The sequence below is a fragment of the Netta rufina genome (genome assembly GCF_964035555.1).
Source record: "Netta rufina genome assembly, chromosome: 7".
Taxonomy (NCBI): domain Eukaryota; kingdom Metazoa; phylum Chordata; class Aves; order Anseriformes; family Anatidae; genus Netta; species Netta rufina.
The window spans coordinates 25,237,597-25,258,944 of NC_140130.1; the positions used below are offsets into that span (position 1 = coordinate 25,237,597).

The following is a 21,348-nucleotide window of genomic DNA, read 5'->3' on the forward strand; positions in this document are numbered from 1 at the left end:
GTGGAGAAGAAATCCTGGGGCGCTCAGAAAGCTGTCCCAGAGCTTCCTACAGCACTTTTTTGTCTGAATCTGAGCTCTAAAAAAACAGTTGTTCAGTGGGGAAGGATTTCTGTTTTCTTTTTTTGCTGAATATGTGGATAGTTGATTAAAAAAATGATAGGTTTTTACATAGCCAGGAGTAACACAAGAAGCCTGGGCTGGCTGGGCTGGGGAGCCCTGGTCAGCCCCCAGACGCACACACCTGGGAAGTCGGGGCACGAAGGCACACATTCACAACAGGAGCAAACACCCACAGCAGGGCCGTGCTGGACACGTCCCGGAGCCATTCAAACCTCAGCAGCAACACCGAACTATCGAGTCTAAGGAGTTAGCTTACTGGCGAGGACATGTTAGCAGTAAGGCAGTGAAGATCCACACAGATTCTCTGTGGGCTGCTAGGAACGCTGCCCAGTGCAGAGCTGAGTTGGCTCTTTCCTTAAACCCCAACGCTTCTTCTTTTTCTTCTGCCAACGTACACTTGTTCACCTGGGGACAAGAATGTTGAAAGGTGGGTTACTTGAAGCATTCATATGGGCAAAACAAATCAAAACTTTATATCAAACAACAGAAACCCAACACGTGTTGTGTCCGTTCCCCAGGGCTGGGCTGGTGTCTGGGGGATCCTCCAGCCCAGCCCCGCTCTCCTGGGGGGCAGACGTCCCTACCTTTCTCGCCTTTCTCTCCTTTGGGTCCCCTTTGCCCATGGCGTCCCGGCGGGCCCATCGGTCCAGGGTCACCTGAAGGAATGAGAAGGCCAAGTTGGCCCTGAGCATGACAGCCTGCAAGCAGGGCCAGGCAGGGGAAGGGAGACCAGGGGAGGGTGCTTGGGCTGAGGGCCTGCAGCGGGGCTGGGACCCCGAGAGCAGCCCAGCACCAACCATCCCGGTGGACACGGCGTGAGAGGGAAGGGGTGGCCGGCCTCACCTTTGGGTCCGGGGTAACCCCGCTCGCCCTTCTCACCAGGAGGCCCCTGGACAGTTCCATGTGCTGGAGAGGAAAATAAAAGTGAGCATGAGTGAGCAGGACAAACCACCTGCAGAGGACTCTGTGTTCGCTTAGAGAAGCGCTGAGTCACATGGGAAGGCCATCGCTCTAGGTTAGATGGGGTTACACTGAGCAGGGCAGGATTTTTGTAAATGGTTTTGGTCCCAATAAAGTCCTGGGGCAGGCTGTGAGCTCATGGCACCAGCACTGCTCTGCCACCCCTACAAGTGCCCTGGCTGTCACCAGGGCTGGAGCTGGTCCACACAAAGTGAGAGCACTGAGCAGCAGCTCTCTCATTTTGCCCTACGTGTGGCAGCCCAACCAGCTTAAAATGGGCCACAGGGTTTGCAAGTCTTTAGGGTTTGGGGTGAGTTTCCTACAAGTCGTGGGAAGGCCTGATGACCCTCCTAATGATGAGAACAGCAGGGGAGGAAGGGGATGGAAAGACCACCTGCCTCCAGCTTTGCATCTTGATTATATTTCTTCAGCATGCAAGGGTGAAAGGGTTGTTAACTCCTTAAAGAGGCTGGAGAGACCTCACATGCATGAGCCAGAAACACCAGGTCAACGTCACTTACCTCTGAAGAAGTCCATAAGGTCCTCGGTGACATTGCCATAGGCTGCAAAGACCCTGCTGATTCCAGGGGGACCAGGAGGGCCTGGGGGACCTGGTGGCCCCTGTCCAGTGTAAGACATCAGGTCCTGGAGGATACCTCGGCCTGAGGAGATAAAGACGTTGTTTGAAAGGAGCTGTGGCTGGATGCTGGGGCGGGAGGATGTTAGGGATAGCTGCAGGCAGCAGGAAGGGCGAGGGAAGGGAATGGGGTGAGGGAATGGGGTGGCAGCATGTACAGGGAGGTGTCCCACTCACTCTGCAGGTTCTCTGACACGTGGCGCGCCAGCTCGTTGTAATCCAGGGACCCAGAGAAGGAGTTGCTGTAGGATCTGCCGGAACCTGCTGATCTCCTGTGGGACTCCTCAGCTGCCAGCAAGTCATCAAAAGAGCCATCACCACCCATGGAGGCACCGTAGGAGCCCTCGCTGCCCATGGAGGCGCTGTAGGATGACATGCTGCTCATGGAGCTGCTGTAAGAGCTGCCTGTGCCCAGCGACGCCCCGTGGGAGCCCTCAGCACCACGGGATCCTCCGTGCGACCGCTCAGAAGCCAGCGACTCGCCATACACTGACGCCAGAGACCCAGCCACCAAACCGCTGTCTCCTTTGGGTCCTGGTGGTCCCCGCGGCCCAGGGGGCCCAGGCGGCCCCGAGATGTAGCTTCGAATTTCATCGCCTGCAAAATACAAGAGGCACTGAGGGGATTTCAGGGACACGGGGATACCTGCCCCACCCCACCCGATGGTTCTGCAGATGGGTGCACTGCTCTCAGGTCAAGGACAGCAGCACTGCCAGAAGGGCCTTCTGTGCCCAGGCTCCCAAAAGTGAGGGCACCCCCTTGTCCTTGAAAGGCTGCCCTGGATGATTTGCCAGCGTGACAGCTCAGGGCAGTGCTGCTTCACAGCTGGCCCAGATGCCCTCCAAATCTCACATCATCGTTTTCTCTGTAGGAAGGGGTTTCTCAAAGAAAACACTTTTCCAATGGCAAAAGTCTGCAGGTGACCTTACTAACGGCTCACTGCTCAGTGCAGGCCATTCGGGACTGCCCAGTGCCTGTTCCTTCAGGCTCACAACAAGGACTTTGGCCTTGCAGTTGGACTGAGAGGAGACAGGCCTACGGGGTGAAGCTGACTGCCCTACAGCCTGTAAGGGAAGTGTTGGGATGAGCCCGCAGGGATAAGGTGTTGTTGCTCCAGTGCCTCCTGAAGGAAAGCTGCTACAGGGCTGCCTCAGCGCGGGATGGACACCGTCCCCTTACTCTTCAGGTACTGGATCAGCTCACTCCGGAACTCATCACTGTTGGTGATGTCTGCGTAGGACAGGAGCCCGGTTCCCGAGAAGCCTGGTGGCCCTGGAGGGCCCGGCGGGCCAGGCGGGCCCTGCACTCCGGAGATGGAAGAGTATCCCACATCTTGAGAGAAAGAAAGATGACTTACAGTGAGAGGACAAGAAAATGGCACATCTAGGAGTCTTGTAAGCTTAAAGGTTCCAACCCCAGATTCCAGCCCTTTCCAGCTGAGATTTTTTCACGTGACCTGGTTCCCAGTGGGCACTCACAGGTCCCAGTGAGCTAAATCTCAGGCTCAGTTCCCCCCAGCACCTCCAAACAGAACCTCCCTGCCAGCTGTGAGAAACCCAGGTGCTTTACTTTGTAGGTAAGCAGAGATGTCCTCCAGAGAGGCGCCGGGTGATCCAGGGATCCCTGGAGGCCCTGGAGGCCCTTGGGGACCAACAAGACCACTGAATTCAGAGTCTGCAAGACACAAGGGAAGATAAGATGTTACCCAACCCTCTGCAATTCTGATGAACTTTCCCTGACAATATGGTAATGCCAACTAAAACCAAGCCTGAGGTACTTTTTTCTCCCCAGCACCATATAGTGTGGCCTTGCTGGTGCAGCCCACTTCCCTGAGTGGAGACCCCAAAGAGTGTAGAGGTTCATATTTTTAGATATATTTTTTAAAAGTCCAAGAAGCTCTTTTATGCTGCAGAGTTTGAGAAGACAAATCTTCTCAAGAAGCACATTCTCCTGGCATTGCCCAGGAGGCCTGCAGGGCTTTAACTGAGGCAGAGAGGATCACTGCAGTCTTGTAGAGGGCTATTTGTGGTGACAGCCAAAAGGAAAAGTTCTGCACTCACAAATGAGTCCTTTGCAGATCGGGGATGATGGTAGGGACCCTGTGGCAGTGCCCTCACATATTGAGCTTTGTTAGTGTGATTGAGCCTGGAAAAAGCTGCTGGGGGTGTGGAGGAACCTGTGGCATGTGGCACGGGAGTAACAAAATTGGCTTACTTCGCAGGTACGCTGCTAGCTCACTGTACGATATGCCAGGTGTCCCCGGAGGCCCAGGTGGTCCAGGGAGCCCAATGTTCATCCCAGAACCTGCAAAATCAGACAGATCCAACAATAGCATGTTATCAAAAGGGGCTGTGCAGTGGGAGCAGGTAGGCTGCAGGGCTCGCTCGCAGGCAGTGCAGGAAGGCTGCTGCAAGCTCATCGCCTGGGCTGCCTTGACACAAAGTGGGCATAGATCAACTCCTCCCCAGTGAAATACATCCTGGCCACAGACCCAGGAAGATAAAGGAAATTGAAGGCATTGATGGGACTCCTAAGATGGCTAAGGTGAGGTGATGGCCCTCAGCTCAGTTCTTAGCAAAGCAAGAACTCATTCCTCGTGTCTGGATAATGCCTTAGTCACAAGGTATCTTTGTTCTCTCACAATCTCTAATCTCCAAATCTCTCACAATCTCTGTGAGGATGTCTCTGTACTTAGGGTTTCACTCAGTCAACACTGGAAAAGTTTTCATTGACTGCATGAGCTATTTGGGCAGCTCTCAAGAGAACAGAGGGAAATACACACTAAAAAGACCCTTACTTGACAAGTAGCTGATAAACCGCCTGGTCAACTCATCATAATCCAGTGACAGAGCCATTCCATCTCCTCCTGGTCCGGGAGGCCCCGGTGGGCCCTGGGGTCCAATCAGATACTGACGAATCTCTTCTCCTGGAAATGAAAGACATTTCTTTAGGACTGTCCAGCTGTTTTAAAGAAGCCAGGTGTGAGGGGTTCGCAGCTGAGCTGAGACCTCTCCACTAGAGAGATCACTCAAACCTATGGACGCAAAGCTCCTTTTCCAGCTAACTCCAGCTGGAGACAGGAGACTAGAGGGAAGGGCAGACCTCCAGGCTGCTGGTATGTTTCATCCCCACCTCCCATGTTTCTCTTCAGGGCCACTTACTCTGCAGCATGTCCAAAAGTTCTTGATACAAAACTGATGTAGATGACACTGAACTGACATATGACTGATAACGATCTGAAGAGCCTGTGGGAATAAAAAGGTTCTGTGTCAGCCAAGGTTAAGAGGAGGAAGCAGGTGAAGAGGGGTCAGGCAGGGACATAGGAAAGCTGAATTAATCCAGTTTAACTGCTGGAATGGGCTTCCCATGGAGAGCCCCATGAATCAGCTGCAGTCTCACACAGGCTTTAATGGGCTGCTGCTTAAAGACTGTTGTCTCTCCTGAGGTTTTGGTCTTCTAGGTGTTGTACAAGCTCAGCAGGGTGTGATTTGGTACTCACAGAGCTTACCGGCACAGGCACAGGGTGCTTACTTGTCATATAGCTCATAACCCGTGTAGCCAGCTCCGCATAATCCAAGCTATTCCCATCTGCAGTGGTGATGATCCCGGGTGGGCCTGGAGGGCCTGGTGGGCCTTGGGCACCGGTCAAATAATGCCTTACGTTGTCACCTAGGAGGGATGCCCAAGATATGCTCACATCATTAGAGGGAAGATGATGGCCAAATGCACAATTATCGGACCCTTTTCCCTTAGGGAAAAAGCAGGGCTACAGAAGAACAGTTCTGCAGAGGCCACAGCAGGCAACAGCACTTTGTAATATTCAAGAAAAATAGGGCTGCTGCCTCTAACAGTGACAAGGGGCTCAGGGAGCAAAAGGAAGACAGGCATCTGCTGACCTGCAGCAAAACCCAGTCATACTCACTTTTCAGGTAGTCAGTGACATACTGCTGGATCTCTTGAGATGAACTTCCACCTGGGCCAGGAGGACCGGGTGGGCCGGGAGGACCTGGGGGTCCCTGAATTTGTCTGGATCCACCTACAGAAATCATTGCAAGGAATGTTTTTGGCATGGTGCATTAGACCAAGTAATGCTAAGCATTGAGCTTGCATTAAGCCCTTCCCACAGGTCTGGGAAGAGCTTTGGGAATGACCTATGCAGTCAGTGGCTCCCCTTCTATCTCCAAACACACTCTAAGCATGGGCTTTTAGGTAGCGAGTCTTTAATTCATTTGGCATCTTACAACTCAGCCTATGCAGATGGGCAGGGCTGCATCCAGAGATTTCCCTGGCTTCGTACTGACAGACCTGCTCAGTTTGTGCACTGAAAACAAAGCTGGGCAGAAATGTGGATAGAGAGACAAAAAGCACCCAAAGCCATTAGGCTAACCCCACTGCCCTGCTGCTCCCAGTCCCGGACAGGAACATCAGCATTTCCTGGTAGCATCAGAGCAATGACAGTTCTTACCTCGAGATGCTCCTGGGATGCCAGGAGCGCCTGGGACACCTGCATCACCTGGAAAACAGAGTGAAGGAGACAGACAGTTATTGCAGGTTTCACTGCAGGCTGCACCCTTGGTTTGTAAAACAGCTGAGCTACATCTTGGCAGAGAGGCCACCACCGAGCCCTTGGAGGAACTCAATTGCCCCGGTTCTGCTGTGCCTAAAAAGGCAGGGGTGGGAACAGCTGCAATTCCCAAAGGAGCAGGCTGCTCCATCCCTTAGTCCCAACCCGACACAACTGTGTAAGGCCACTAGCAAAGAAAGAAGGAAGATTTTTAACTTCACCTTTGGGTCCTGGCGGGCCTGGTGGGCCTGGAGGTCCCTGCATGGTGACTGTACCACCTGCCAATTGCCAAAGGAGAGTTAGGGATTCGAAGGAATAGAACGTGTGGACAAAATCCTGGCTCCACCAAAACTGAGTTAGGATAGAGCAGGACTTTGCCCCCTGGCATCTGCTTATGGACAATGAATTTAAAGGAGGAAAAGGGGTACAGACTGACCATGGGAGAAGAATCCTGGAAGGCCAGGTTCACCCGGTTCTCCTGCATGGGACGCAGAATGGAGGAGTGGTCATATACACAAAAAATCCACACTGCACCCCAGGGACATCCCCTGGAAGCTTTCTTACCTGTGAATCCTCGTGGACCTGGTTCGCCTGCAAACAAGGGAGCAGAGGAACATCGTTAATATTTGTTTTGCTCTGACCTGCAACAGCAACCCAGCCCAACCTGCAGAAAAGTCTCATGGTCTTCAACTTGCAGGGCAGGAATGGGGAACGGGATTAGATCCTTTCTTTTCCTACCAAGTGAGAGCTGAGCTATGCTTAATACAGCCACCTCCTTGCACTGAGTTACCAAGTCCATGTTCTATTTTGCAAAAAGATTGTTCCCCTTTCTTTAATGGCAAATCTGAAGTTTTGAATGTTCTTGAACGTCAAGGGCTTGCAAAGCTGGGCTCTGAATACAGCAGTGCCTTGACATCAGTACTGGAGACTAATAAATTTCTTCAACAACTGACTTTACTGAAGCAGGCAGGAATACTACTTAGTGACCACTGTGCCAGCTCTCCTACAGCCACAGAAAGGCAGAAGAGTTTCTGCATCCAAGCCCTTCCTTCTGCCTTTTCAGTCTGTGGTGCTGAGATCCATTCAGAATCTTGCTGAGGACTCACCTTGGTCTCCCTTCGGGCCTGGTGGACCTGGTGGACCCGGTGGGCCTGTGAGGAATGTTTCTGTAATTAAAACAAAAATGTTTCTTTATGACATCCAACAGAACATGATACAAGTTTCCTTTGGTTTCACCTGTTCAAAACCAAGGATATGCTCTCTGGAACCACAACAGGCAGGACATTCCCAGGGCACAGGTGAGGGAGTTGAGTGGGAAGAGCCTACCTGAGGTGGACATAGAAGATCCTGGTCTCCCTGGTGGGCCTGGAGGTCCTGGCAATCCCTCTCCTATGCAAAAGGGACACAAACAAGCTTCAGAAAAAGTGAGCCTCAGTAACGTGAGCAAAGGCGTGTTAGAGCTCCTCCATCTCCAGCCATAGAGATAACTCAAAATTTTCCAAGTATAAGCTAGTGTCGTTATTTTCTGTGCATAACTCTCCCTTTTTGTTCCTTTTCACTATCGTTTGCCACTATAGCAGATGTAGGATAGAGAAATTCCCCTCTTTGTGGTGCAGTGTGCCTATCCCAGCTGCCCTTTGCTGCATTAAGAGGGAAGGTTCATATGATCACACACCAGACCTGCTCCCCTTTGCTACCGAGCAGAAAGCAAGGAATGGGGTTATGCTCCTGTCTGACACCCCCCTGCATTCCTCTCTTCTGGCCATGGAAGGCAAGCTATCACTTTGCTACAAGAAGTGGAGTGGGGACATGTTCCTCATGGTCAGAGCTGCTACATCTGTCCCCAGCTGGAAGTTAAAGCTGGATAAGCAAGAAATAAATACGGAATTGTTTGCAGTTGTTTCCTTTGGGGATTTGAGAACATTGAGCTTCTTCCCAAGAAGCATGACTTATGACTTACTAGTCTGTCTAGCAAACCTTTGCCAAAGCAAATCTGCTCCCTTGGGCAGCATCTCACTGCTGTGAAACTGTATTAATAGGAACCCGCTGTGTGAAATCCTGCTTCCAGTGATGTCAGTCCTAACAACTCCCAAAATCCTACCTGGCATACAACGAAGTGCAGGACAGAGGCACTAAAAAATATCTCACTTTTCAGGGTTGCTTCAGAGAAACAAGCTCTTACCTGGTGGGCCACGAGGTCCAGGGGGTCCCTGCACAGATTCACCTAATGATGAAAGAAACAGGGGTGTCAGAGGGTGTTCACATGGCCAGCTGCACACTCCAGAAGCATGCCGAGTGTGTCTCTGTGCCCCAACTTATGTGCTGAACTCCGCTGTGTTACATACCTGGTGGTCCAGGGGGACCTGGTGGTCCTGCTCGCCCTTGTAAATCTGCCATCACTGTGCAAATGAAACACAGACAAAAAGGAAAAACTTGTTGCTGTGAAGCTACTGCAGCTATGGCAACACTTGGTATGTTGCTGATAGAAGCTCCTGCAGTCAATGGTGGACCCAGGCAAGTGTGACTCTGATGTCCTCTGCCTTGCCTCTTCTGCACACTTACAGAGGTCCCAGACCCTACGAATCCTGGCTGTAAGTGCATCACACATCTAGCTTTGCATTTTCTTCAGGACACTGCTAAACCATTCTGTTCTGCTCCACTTATTCCCATCTTGAAATAGCATTTTCCTCCTGTGAATTCGTCCTCTAATTTGCTGAGAGAATCTGATGTCCTTCCCTCCTTGTTGCTCAGATTAATGCACCCTATTAAACCAGTTCTCCCCTTACAGATGGCTCCATCTTCATACTACTCAGGGAACCTCCCTGTGCAAACACAGTGTCTGAAAGGCCAGACTGAGTTCCCACAGCTCTGTGACCATCTCTCCTGCTGAGAGCTGTTCACTAACCACCATTTCATAGCTTTCCTCTCAGCACCATGGGCCTGGTGACATCTAACTCCTTTTGAAAGCACTCTGGGATGCACGGATGATAAGCAGGGCAAAAAGCTGGCTGGTATTGGTGTCCCACCACTAATCACATGCACATACACTTGCCCTATGGCCTGTTGAGGGGAAGGAGGTAGAGGCACCTCCTGTTGGCTGGGAGCAGCCTCAGGACCTCTAGCACCTCTCCAAAGGAAGGAGTGGAAGGCCAGGCCCACTTACTCTGAGATGCCAGTGATGAGACTTCTGTCCTGATAGTTTCTAACACAGCTTCACCTGGGGATCCCTTCTCACCCCGTGGACCTTTTTCAGGAAAAAAAAGAAAGAAAAAGCAAATTAGTTAACTGACAGAGGGTGACATTTTGTACCCACACCTCATCTCCCTGACAATGGGTTCAGATTTTAGTTATGTGAACTGGAAGCCTTAACTCAGTCCCTGGCTCTGAGGGACACTGGACTCAAACGTGGAAATTACTGCACAATTTGCCCTAAAAGGACCATAGAAAACCAGCTAAAAAGGGTTCTTAGGAGACTCAGCTCTGCTCAGGCCTTTCCAAACAGATGTCTGCCTAATTGGCAGTGGTTTCAGTGACATTATTACTAATTTGGCTGTAGTTTGTTCTTGCATCTTTCAGAATAGCAGGAGGTATACAGCTGAGCTATATCCCATACCACAGAAAGGCAACTACATTTGAGAAGTGCCTTAAAAATGTCAGCTTCCAGGGAAAAAAAAAAAAAAAAAGACATTTGCAGCTTCCATATCACACTGGCTCTTACTATCCCCTCCTTCCCTTGGGAAGGAAAAAAAAAAAGAAGAATGGAAATTCTTTAACAGATTAATTAAGCTCAATAATGCAGCAAAATGAACTGAAAGGAACAAATCTGCAAACAAAAGTGAGTGAGATTATGCCAAGGGCTGAGAGACTAGAAACAAAAGAAAACTAATGAATTCAGTTCTCTTAAGGAGCAGAACCAGGGCAGATGGAGAATGGTACCTTGCTGTCCAGGGAGACCAGCTGGCCCAACAGGACCTGGTTTCAAAAAACAAAAACAGATTGTGTTAGATTTTCCTGGTTCTATTTTACAGAAGCTGGAGAGAATCAATAGGTCCTTTATAAGAAAAGAGGCTATCAAATAATGCATTCATCTGCTCAAGTAAATGGAATTGCTATGGGGTAAGAATTCATTAAAGTGCTTGGTGCCTCTCAGACTGCGGAAATAACCAGAATGGTGCTGACCACTACCGAGGTGCAATAGGTCTAACCCTCCTCATGCATTCCCTGCTGCAAAGGCTTGTTCTACCAAATCAGCTCCAGGATTAGTGCCAGCTACACAGATGGGACAGGCACAGAAGTGCCACAAGAACCAAGGCCCAGAAACTTTGCTGCCTGACACCAGCGTGCTAGAGGGCAGAGAATGACCTAAGAGTGGTCTTTCTGCTGTCTTGAGTTCACAGTTAAGACTGTAAAAATAAAGCACTTAATAATTTCAGTTCTGGTGTGAGGAGAGGGATTAGACACACACTTGCCTTACTGAGAGGCAAAAGAGCTTGATTTGAGTTGCTGAATTTGGCCTATCTCTAGTAGACATCAGAAGGTAACAGCAGTCTTCCCAGTTTCTTCATTTTCCCAGCCCTTCCTTCTGTCCTGCATCATTGTGATTGTATCCCATTTCTCTTTTAGGGCCACTGCCTCCCTAATGCTGCCTGAGATCTTGTTCTTTCTGCAGGGAAGGGTGAGGACCGTGAGTGTCTGAACTGCCTGAGCAATCCTGACTCCTACATGGGGCTGCCTGGCAGGGACCATAAACATCAAATGTTAAATTAAGAACTAGATACATGGCAACAAATGCAAGCTGCCTGCAAAAAAAAAAACACTGCAAAGGAACAGCTTCCTCACCTGGAACACCAGGGGGTCCAGTGGGCCCAGGTGGCCCAGGTGGACCTGGGGGTCCTGGGAGAGCAATAGTTGATGAACCCTCTGAAAAACAAACACATACACTTGTGCACATGCATAACACACACATGCAGCAAACGTGCAACAAATCTAACCTTAAGGAATGATTTGACCATCTATAGCAACACTGGGAGCCCCCAGTAGAAGCCTGGTACACAGTCAAGATGAATTTAGAACGCAAAACAAATACAGAGAAAATTTTCCAAAAGCAGAACCACTTGGACTCTCGCAGCACTACATACCAGCACTGATGACTTTGCCTGGAGCTCCAGGTTCTCCTAAGAAAAGGAAAGAGACAAAAGCTGAATTTCTTTTTTTCGGGGGAAGATCTGTCACTGTATCAATAACATTTTCTCATTTGTCTTATTAAACATGTGATTCCTGATCTCTTTGTCCTTGATCTCTTGTGTGAGAAATCACAGCACTGGAGGGCTGTGGAAGAAGCAACAAAGCCCGGCTAATCCACAGATATAATCCAGAGATAATCCAGGTTCTCTGATCTTTCCAAGCACCACATCTGCCAGAATAGACAACAGGCCTTGATTTATCTGAGAAAGGTGCAGATACCCCTGCAGTCACCAGGCATCACGCTCACGTGCCCAGGGTAGAACTAGCTTTGCTAAGGTTTTCTCAGCTGGAGAACTAGCTATGATGAGTGCCTTAGTGGGTGCCCTGCCTTTCATGTGTGCTCAGGAAGGCTTTGGCTACCAACTATTCCACAAAACTTCCTTTCCTAAAGCCACTAGATGCCACTGTTGATCCAGGGACTGGTCAGCAGAGCAGCTAATCCTCCTTCAAATGAAGTGCTTAGAGAGAAAATGAGTATCAGGGAAGAAACAAAACTCACCTTTAGTCCCTGGTCTGCCGGGGTTCCCTGGAAGTCCTGATACAAGGTAGACAAACAATTTTAAATAGGTAGCACAAATATCATTCTGTTTCATTCAGGTACCCCAGTGAGCTTCACTTGTAGATTTATAAAAGGAACTTCCTACACAAGAACCTGGCTTTCAGCATTTATAAGCATGTTTGCCTAATGACAGCAGGTGGAGGGTTTCATGGCGGAGCTGGTGATGTCCTTGGGCAGAGGTAAGGGCCTCCCTTCTCCCTCTGCTCTCTGAACGATGGCACTGCTCACCAGATTTGTCTGCAACTTCTCCCAGGTACTGCTCCCTGCTCTGAGGCTCCTGGCTAAATTCCCTGGTGACGTGCCCCCCAAACCACTTCTGCTTGCAGAACATCACATCCTCTGTTTCCACCTCTCCCCTCTGTTTCTGCTGCTGATTAGAAGGATTTTTCAGTGATATGCAGGGAACTGAAACACGTTCTTTGTTGCAAATTATGTTCTGGGCAAACTTTCAAACACTCCTGGCTCTGCTTTCCTCAAAACTTACGCACCAACCATAAAGTCTGTCTCAAAAGCCAAGGAAGAAGAAACCTTGGAATATCACTTCAGGAGCCCTGAGTTGTACAGAGGGAAAATCACAAAGGGTTTTTTGCCTGTATCAAAGTGTGTCATTGATAAACTTAAACATGATGAAAAAACCTACCTGGAGGTCCTTGGGGTCCTGTGAGACCTGGGGGAAAAAAAAGGGCAAATATTCTAAGATATCTAAACAAATTTTGGTCAGGGGGAAGGATAGACAAGGAAAAAAAAGATTACATTTGCTTAAAAATACAGCACACAGCCCACAGGTGGTACAAGTTGGCCTAGCACCTGGTATGCAAACTGAATGTTGGCACTGCTGTTCTGGCCTGCAGTGTGTGCAATCCTGAGATCACAAAGGGTCTAAATTCCCTTTGTATTTTCTTTTTATCACCGTCTTACTCTACAGAGATCCTCTGCCAGTCTTAACTTCAAAATAAGACTGGAAATTGTTGACGGAGACGTGTTCCTGACCAAGAAAATAATTATTTTTGTTCTCTGTTCTCTGCTTTTACCTGGCTCTCCTGCATCTCCAGAAGGTCCTGGAGGGCCTCGGGCTCCTGGCATTCCCATAAGACCTGGTTCACCTAGGGATACAATCACCATTAACAACTCACAATCCACGATTTATAATCTACCAATCCAATCCATTCAAGCTTGGCCACCGGCCATCCCATCTATACCTTCTGTACCTTCATAGCCAAGGGGCCAATTTCAGTGACAGAGGTCTGAGAGGTGAACCCCCATGCCAGAAAAGAATTGCAGTGAGAACAATTCAGTCACAAATTTACAGCTGGCTCCATTATATGTCTCAGTTCCATGCCTACAAGGTGACTACAGTTTTCCTGACATGTCCCAGGACACGAACCAACTGCCATCTTCTCCCACCCTTTTTACAAATCAACTGCCTGCCAAATCAGAAAGTACCTGCTCTCCTACCTCAGAGGAATCTCTTACCTTTTTCACCTGGCTTCCCATCACGGCCAGCTTGCCCTGTCCAAAAAAAAAAAAAAAAGAGATTCTCAGGGACTGGTAAAATAGTAACTCAGTTGCCCAGTCTTCCTACTAAGCGGAGCACAGCCCTAAGCACTAGGAAGTGGCTTTTCTTCTTATTGCATCTGAATAAAACCTTGGCTGCAGTCACTGAAGATCCAGAAAAAAGTTCACTTGAAACTAAAGTGTAGGACAACTTTTCTGAGTGTACAGACTGATTTTAGCTATCTAGAGAAAAGACCTGTGATCAAAACCAATACAATTCCGTTCACAAGTTGTTCCCTTGTCTGTGCTCTCAAAGACATTGTCCAACATATAAACATAGCTTTTTCTGTTACTCACCTGGTGGTCCTTTGGCCCCTGGCTCTCCTGGAGGACCAGGTATACCTCTTGAGCCTTGTTCACCTGTAATGAGATGACGCGAAAAACAAATCAGACAGATCTTGGTGAAGATGCAAGTTATGACCGTTAGCAATATTTGGTGCTTTGCAACTGAAAACCAGCATTGACAGGATGTTCAGACCTCATGATTCATGACTGTTTCTGGGCATTAAAAATGCTCAAGGGAAGTCAATACAGTTCACAGGAGGGAGAATTTCCCCAAAAGACAAACACAAAGATTCCCACTAAGGATGGGAACTATTTAGTTAGAACGTGGGTGCATAAAATAAAACTCCAAAAACTTTTTTTTTCAGAAGGCTAACTAGGATTGGCTGGGCTGTCTGTTCTTTGAAAATTCAAGTAATTCATGTGCATACTAGACAGGCTGCTACTTCAGGAAAACAATCCACTGACCTGTCATTCCACGAGAACCTTTCTCACCCTGATCACCTGCAGTACAAAAAAGGAAAGGATTCTGTGAGACTGCTTCATTGTGAAATCTTTTCATCAGACAAAGACAGTCTGCTTTCTGACAAAAGCACAAAACAGCACACCAAAGAAGGGTAGGGTTAATTCCCATGGACAGTATTCATATCTGAAGGAACCTAAATAAAATATCCGGAAAATATATTTAATTGATCAACATACCTTTGGGTCCAGGGGCTCCAGCAGCTCCTTTCTCACCTGAAAGATAAATGGATGATTGAACAATAGCAATAACAAGTCAGAAAGGAAAGAAATTCCATACACCAAAGACAGTCATAGAAGAAACACAAATTCCAACATCAGAGAAACTTAAGCTGGAACTTCCTTTCCTTCATTGCAGCTCCATCCATCCATCCATGTTTCCTCATCCAGATTTCTCTATTATCTATCTCTTCTATTTCTCAGTATTTTCTCATAATCGCTGAGTCTAGTTCCTCCTCCTCTTACACTTTTCTCTGCTGCTAGCACCTCAACACTATGCTCAGATCAAGTGTGTTTCTCAGAGCAGTGCTGGAAAAGGACCATCAGCTAGTGCTGCTCTAATTGCACAGGGGAAGAGAAGTTTACCTTTAGCACCTGGGAGACCTGCTTCTCCTCTAAATCCTTGTAGGCCAGGAGGACCTGCAGAAAAATGAGATGAGGGAGTTAATTCATCCCACTGACGACTGAGCACCACTAAGGAAGACAAACTGTGAGAAGTGGTCACTATTTTTTTTCCCCTCTAGTCTGTAAGGCACCATAGCAAAGGAAAGCAGCACTCACCTGGAGGGCCTTGGGGTCCTGGAGAACCTGTCAGACCTGCAAATAAGGAACACAGAATTTCTTTCAGTATCACCACAATTAGAAAATGAACAAAATATCTTTGAGTTTGACCAGCAGCATCCACAACCCAATGGATGTTTAAGAGATCAGGATCTCCCCATGCCCTAGAAGAAATGGCATCACTGGCATCTTGAAAAGCAGGACATTGAATCTACACAACTTAGTTCTTGTAACATAGAGGAACTGGTTTTCCCTAAGGTAAGGTAAAGGGACTAAAGCCTTCCATCTTGGCTGCGATGTTGGGATCTCTGCTCCAGGTAGGATCCATTCTTTATAGAGCAATTTGGATCCCCATTACATGAACTGCAGAGCTGTAATTCTATTAACAACCTGTTAGGGGTATGGAATTTACCCTACCATATCTGAAAGCAGAGAAAAAACAGATGGACACATAACATATATTAAAAATTGACATTTTTTGAAATCTCTCTGCTGATCCCCACTCTCACTAAAAATCCCCACGAATTTATTGCTCTAAAGGTTATATGTACCTACCAAAGTAAATTTTAGCTAAAATGAGGACTGCCAATTTATTTTTCTGATTAATGAAGTGCAATATAAGTGAAACAGGAAGGCTGGAGTGTTCATTTCCTCCTCACAGTGCACCTAGACAGTCTGCTAGGTTCTCTCTGTCCATATTTACCTTTAAGGCCAGCAGAACCTGGGGGACCAGGTGGCCCTGGAGGACCTGGCTCACCAACAGCACCTGCAGAAAAAGAACAGAAATAGATAATATAAAATACAGTTGTGATCCCATTTTCCATTATTATTTTCTCTGGCAAGTGACATGAACAATCTGCTAGGTAATCTGCTTGTCAGTTCAAAACAGACAAATAAACACGCATTGTCCAAGAAAAAAATCCCATCTCACTGATCTTTAGGATAAGAAAGAGAATAAACCCCCAGCTTAGGTGAGTTGGATAGCAGGGAAGAAGATGACCTGGATGCTAAGAGCTTTTGCTTCTGCCAAACTTAGACTTGACGGTGAAATCTGGCAAAACAAAATTACTTGTTTGCCCTTTGTAAGCTTGGCACAAAACCCCCTTAAGTCAGATTTGTCTGTGTTGGGAACATCTAAAATGAAATTTGGATTTGAATAATCAAATCAAATCCTATTCCTGAGGTGTCTGATAAATCAGGACCGAACTCCAGCTTTTGTCTATCTCAGTGTTATCCAAGAACAAGAGATCTAGTTCCTACCTCTGTCTCCTTTTTCTCCAAATCCAGGTGGTCCAGGCTCTCCTCGAGGTCCTGGTAACCCTTCTCGACCTCTTTGTCCCATGGGACCCTCCATACCAGGATCACCTACAGGAGACAAATGCCTTGTTAGAAAAGCTGTCTTTACACAGGCCTTGGGCAAGAAAGACCCATGTCTGCCTCCATGGAGGAAAGCAATGATCACACCAAGCTATGTCTGGATTCGCTTGTCAAGTGCCAAACAGCCGTGAGAGACTTTGAGCACTGCTGAAGATGCTTACCCATGCTCCCTTTCTGTCCCTTTGGTCCTTCTGGCCCTTGGTGCCCAATTGGACCAGGAATGCCTGGAAAGAAAAACACAGCAAATGTTCAGAGTCCTTGTCTGTGTACCATGAATGAATAACACACATATTAGTGGAACCTGGGAACCTGAAACCTGGAGGGATTCAGCAGCTGGGCTAAAGGATTTATTATTTGCAGGTTGGGTACTCAAACAGGTATGTCTTTAAAAGAGCATAACAAATATAAGAGCACAAGGAAGTCAGGCCAAGTACTCATGTAGCTGTGGGACTCTTTTGAAAGTAGGCTGGGATCTTCACACCCCCAAATTAGTAATGGTCAAATAAAGGAAAGTCAGGCTGAGGCCGTGCCTACATGTATAACCAAATCTCTGTAGCTCAGCATCAAGGTATTAATCAAGTGACTTAGTCCATCTGCACCTTGAGCAAGATTTGCAGTGCAAAATTTGTTTTTGTCAACAGCAATGTCAACAGTAACATCACTAAGTGTCCTCCCTCAAAGGGAATTGTACTACTGCTCACCTGGGACACCAGGAAGTCCTCGATCTCCTGCAGGGAGAAAGAAATAGTCAGTGAGGAATATATCTTCCCTGTTTTTTACATTTGACTGATTCTCACCCCCTCATAAAAAGGAGTTTATGTTCCTGGCATGTTTACAAGTTCTACCTTCTCCAGCAATGCCATGCTGGGCCCCTTGTATTTATGCAATGGATTGAATTGTTCACACTACACAAAAATCTCTGAAACACTTTGTGATTAAACCAGGTATAGTTTTACCTCAGGAATGATTTTAAGCCAGGTGAAAAAAGATTCAAAATAAGAATTGTTCTCTCTCCTACCATGACCTCTAAAATTGCCTTTGCCAGGAAGAGCAAAGACTATCTCAGCAATTTCTGAACCACAGGGTGCATCAGCTTCTCTGTCTAACTTCTGGGGCAAAAAAGTTCATATGCTATCTAGGCCCAATGGAAGGCTGTCGAACAACCCAAAACAGCAGGTAACTCCAGACTCACCTTTAGGACCCTGCATTCCCATGTCACCTGAGAAAAAGAGAAGAAAAATAAGATCAGGAGAGATCCTGGAGATATTCCCAGTGATTCCTCATGTATTTTGTTTTTCTAGTTGCTTTTTATCTTTCAATAAAATACGAACAAGTTGTAGATGAACATGGACAATTCACCCCTGGACAGTGCAGGGTGCACCCATCTCACCAGTGACATATGGGATCTGGCCTTTCACACTCACACAGTGTGTAGGGTGATTGGGCCTCTTGTATTAATTCTGCATAGGTCCAAGCCCTCCACAGTTTAAGTGGCAAACCAGCTTCATGCTCTTTTTGTTTAAGTATAAACCAACATCAGCTTTCTCACTGCCAGCTGCCTCTTGTGGCAACAACCACTCCAAACTTGAGCATTGCCAGAACCAAGGACTAGGACAGGGGAACAGAAGGACTAGATGGCTGTACCTTTCATACCAGGTTCTCCTCTCTCTCCTCGGAAGTAGCCTGCAACAGGAAGAAAAAGTGCTGTTACTTTGTACAAGTGTACACAGCAAAGTAGCTACTCCCTTCACATACAAACATCCTTCTAATTAGATTTTGAGGCTGCAAGTAGCACAGATTATCAAACACGATATGGCTTTGGGAGTAGAGTTTCCTCAACAAATTTGCCTTTGCAAACCCTTGAACTGCTAAGAGTTACGTGAAACCTCTGAAGCTGGGAAAATGCAGGCTCCTCTCTTCTTAGCCCATTTCCATTGAAAGAGAAATACATAATCTTTCCCTTGCTACCAAAAGCAGCATGACAAATAAGCTGTGGGTTCATTTTTTCTGTGCAGTTCTTTCAAAATGGAAATCTCACTTGCTACAGCTTCCTTTCTTCTCCCATCCCTGCTAGCTTTAAAGTATGCACCACCTCTGTCAGTTGGCAGCATTCTGTGCTCCAGCAAAGCTCTTTGAGGACAGGCGAGGATTCTGTATCTGAGAGACTGCACTGCACTCCAGAAGTTCAGTCTTCAGGTCCTTAGGAAGTCAAACTTTCCCACTCCCCTTTAAATAATCTGGTCTCATGCAGAAGGACATTTACTCTGCTCACCTCGTTCTATTTCCTTGTTCAGTCTGCTCTTCACCATCAACCAAACTGATTCTTCATTTTCAAGAGAGAAGGTTGAAGAGGGTGCCACACCTTGAAGATAGTCTACTTTTGAAACGTCTTTTGCTATGCTTGGACTCCCATGGTTAACTGCCAGGAAGCTGTGATTGATTTTTTCCAGGTCGTCCACGCGAGATTTCAGCTTTCTCACTTCTTCCGCTGGAAGGTTAAAGTAAAATGGTTGGGAACATGTAGATGCAGGTTCTATACCAGGGACTTCTAATAGCAGTGAGAAGGCATCACCGTGACAGAGAGCTATGGACACTGAATTTCGCAGGACTATTCTTTGCATCACTTTTTTTTTTTTTTTTTCCCTAGCAGGGAAATCTGGAGTTTAAATGACAGCTTTGGAATCTGATAGTCTCCAAGGAGAAGAAAGACTTCAGACCTCAGAAGTTTTCCCACTCTCCTCTCCCCAAGACTATATAAGCCTTCATTTCAGGTTTATATTCCTTATCCATTCTTTCTGTCCATTTGTAATATGTTGGTGGCAGTCACAATTTTGAGCACTGAACACGCTCCTCCTCAGCTCTCTGGGTTGGCAGCTCTGGTAGTGAGTTACAGTTTGCTTGGCCTCTTTGCCAGCTTAAACCCTCTGTTATTCTTTCTGTTCTATTCAACATTTTATTCCTCCATATCAAACTCCCTCCTGTAAGCAGAAAGGAGACCTTACTTCTGCAGCTTCCCTTTCTCTCCTTCTCACCATGGCTGTAATCTTTCTCAGGGACAGGGACACACAGAGGTGGATTTCTGTTCAGTCCCGATGTTAACTACACATGGAGGTCTGTGACCCAGCCAGCTCTTGTGTTTATTTCTTACCCAGAGCAATGAGTCCAAACAGTAACCCGAGGAGAAGCAACCAGGCCAGAAGCAAACCCAGGAGCCATTTCCACCAGCTACAGCAGGAACCACAGGGACACCAAGATGGTGCTGATCCAACTGCACCCCCCGCATCGCCATTTCGTATTTCTGAAAGAGGGAAGGGCACTCTCACAGTGAACAGCTCCTTGATTTCAGAGTCAGAGTCAAAGTCTGAACAGCAACACTTACCTGCATATGTTGCTTTGTCCCTTGTTGGTACTGATTTCAGTCCTCCTGTTGTAACAGTAAAAGAAGATTTAAGTCTTTCCATGCATGATCAAACTTGGAGCATGGGCTTGCAGGGGGAAGGTAGTACTGGAGGCAGAAGGAGGTAGTTCTCTTGCATTGCCATAGGGGCAAACTCTTACCATTTGCATCTGATTTGAGGCCCGTATCTGTAGCGTAAGAAGAAGAAAATCCTTGCTTCTCTTTCTTCAGTGTGTCTTCTGCAAAGGATCCTGAACAGGAACCAAATATAATTGAAAACATTACAATAGGAACCAAGCCTTTTTTTTTTTTTTTCCCAAAGGCAAAAGGCATGTTTTTTACTAGGAAGCCACAACAGTTCTGTCAGTTTAAGCCAGTTGCAGATCTAGTTTCTGTTTTTGAGGCTCCTGAGCTGCGTGAAATGTCACAAGGCATGCTCTGGAGCTTTAAACGCACAGACTAGACCTAAATGCTGCTGGCATGGTTAAAGGCTAAATGCCTGACCAAGCTTCATGGCTGGGCTGCAGGGGTTTGAGTCAGGTGTGATGTCCTGAACTCTGAACTCCACAGATAGAGAAGACTCTACACTGGCAGAGTTGATCTGGCTGCATGTGTAGGACTCTTCTTTTACATTCTCAAGCCACACTGTTCTCACTGAAGCTCTGTCAAAATTTACCATCTCCAGAATGTGCCCTGTGGAGATGCCTCTGATTTACCTTCCCCTTATGATCACTGTCCATTTCCCTACACTCAGCATACCCACACATCCCAAGGAAGAGAAGTTACCTCCATTAAGCCCGGTGTTCGAGGCACTAAAGACTTTGCCACTATCCTTTGTCATGATCAAGAGCTCCATCTCCTTCTTTGCTGGGGCATTGTCCTTCTCCAGCAGCAGGAACTTGCAGTCTTTGCGCAGAATGTCATCACCCTGGGAGCTCAAAACGGTTCCCCCTGGAATATTGGTAAAGGACAGGAAAGAGGAGGAGATGAGCATGGCCAAGGAGTCATAATTACAACTTACAACACTTTTGTTTGTGAGAACAAGGAGTCCTGTTGTGATTGGGGTTGCCACCACTACAAGCCAGCAAGAGACACACTGATCACTTGAAGCTAAGTGGAGTGCTGTGTTTCGTTAAATCTTATTAGAGTTGTCTTTCGATATTTCACTAGCAGGGGAATAGCTTCTTTAGGAAACGGAGAGCATGTAGAATTCAATAACATATAAAAATGATTTGCTCAATGACCGCATCACTTCTCAAATACACCTACTACAGAATCATAGAAACTCAGTCTTAGAGAGACATCCAAGGTTCATCAGAGCCAGCACATCTTAAGTAGGTGAGCAGAGATGC

The 21,348-nt window shown here is 47.3% G+C and overlaps 1 protein-coding gene across 1 annotated transcript in view; it reads right to left on the reverse strand.

Moving 5' to 3' along the window:
* Positions 1-475: 475 nt before the first annotated feature.
* The window catches only part of COL17A1 (collagen type XVII alpha 1 chain), a gene marked incomplete at both ends in the record, with an annotated part of 31,713 nt that continues 10,840 nt past the window's right edge, over positions 476-21,348 (reverse strand). The window contains 44 exons of the mRNA XM_084290668.1: positions 476-525; positions 705-776; positions 964-1,026; positions 1,602-1,742; positions 1,895-2,314; positions 2,897-3,049; positions 3,287-3,391; positions 3,932-4,021; positions 4,515-4,643; positions 4,879-4,962; positions 5,249-5,386; positions 5,640-5,753; positions 6,183-6,230; positions 6,503-6,559; positions 6,718-6,759; positions 6,846-6,872; positions 7,388-7,447; positions 7,608-7,670; positions 8,464-8,505; positions 8,627-8,680; positions 9,445-9,525; positions 10,218-10,253; positions 11,121-11,201; positions 11,420-11,455; positions 12,025-12,060; positions 12,725-12,751; positions 13,116-13,187; positions 13,558-13,593; positions 13,936-13,998; positions 14,389-14,424; positions 14,623-14,658; positions 15,028-15,081; positions 15,223-15,258; positions 15,926-15,988; positions 16,483-16,587; positions 16,761-16,823; positions 17,301-17,327; positions 17,792-17,818; positions 18,244-18,282; positions 18,872-19,087; positions 19,748-19,897; positions 19,979-20,023; positions 20,158-20,247; positions 20,783-20,947. Of these exons, the coding sequence (XP_084146794.1) occupies positions 476-525; positions 705-776; positions 964-1,026; positions 1,602-1,742; positions 1,895-2,314; positions 2,897-3,049; positions 3,287-3,391; positions 3,932-4,021; positions 4,515-4,643; positions 4,879-4,962; positions 5,249-5,386; positions 5,640-5,753; positions 6,183-6,230; positions 6,503-6,559; positions 6,718-6,759; positions 6,846-6,872; positions 7,388-7,447; positions 7,608-7,670; positions 8,464-8,505; positions 8,627-8,680; positions 9,445-9,525; positions 10,218-10,253; positions 11,121-11,201; positions 11,420-11,455; positions 12,025-12,060; positions 12,725-12,751; positions 13,116-13,187; positions 13,558-13,593; positions 13,936-13,998; positions 14,389-14,424; positions 14,623-14,658; positions 15,028-15,081; positions 15,223-15,258; positions 15,926-15,988; positions 16,483-16,587; positions 16,761-16,823; positions 17,301-17,327; positions 17,792-17,818; positions 18,244-18,282; positions 18,872-19,087; positions 19,748-19,897; positions 19,979-20,023; positions 20,158-20,247; positions 20,783-20,947 (3,572 nt within the window). The remainder of the gene's footprint in view (positions 526-704; positions 777-963; positions 1,027-1,601; positions 1,743-1,894; positions 2,315-2,896; positions 3,050-3,286; positions 3,392-3,931; positions 4,022-4,514; positions 4,644-4,878; positions 4,963-5,248; positions 5,387-5,639; positions 5,754-6,182; positions 6,231-6,502; positions 6,560-6,717; positions 6,760-6,845; positions 6,873-7,387; positions 7,448-7,607; positions 7,671-8,463; positions 8,506-8,626; positions 8,681-9,444; positions 9,526-10,217; positions 10,254-11,120; positions 11,202-11,419; positions 11,456-12,024; positions 12,061-12,724; positions 12,752-13,115; positions 13,188-13,557; positions 13,594-13,935; positions 13,999-14,388; positions 14,425-14,622; positions 14,659-15,027; positions 15,082-15,222; positions 15,259-15,925; positions 15,989-16,482; positions 16,588-16,760; positions 16,824-17,300; positions 17,328-17,791; positions 17,819-18,243; positions 18,283-18,871; positions 19,088-19,747; positions 19,898-19,978; positions 20,024-20,157; positions 20,248-20,782; positions 20,948-21,348) is intronic.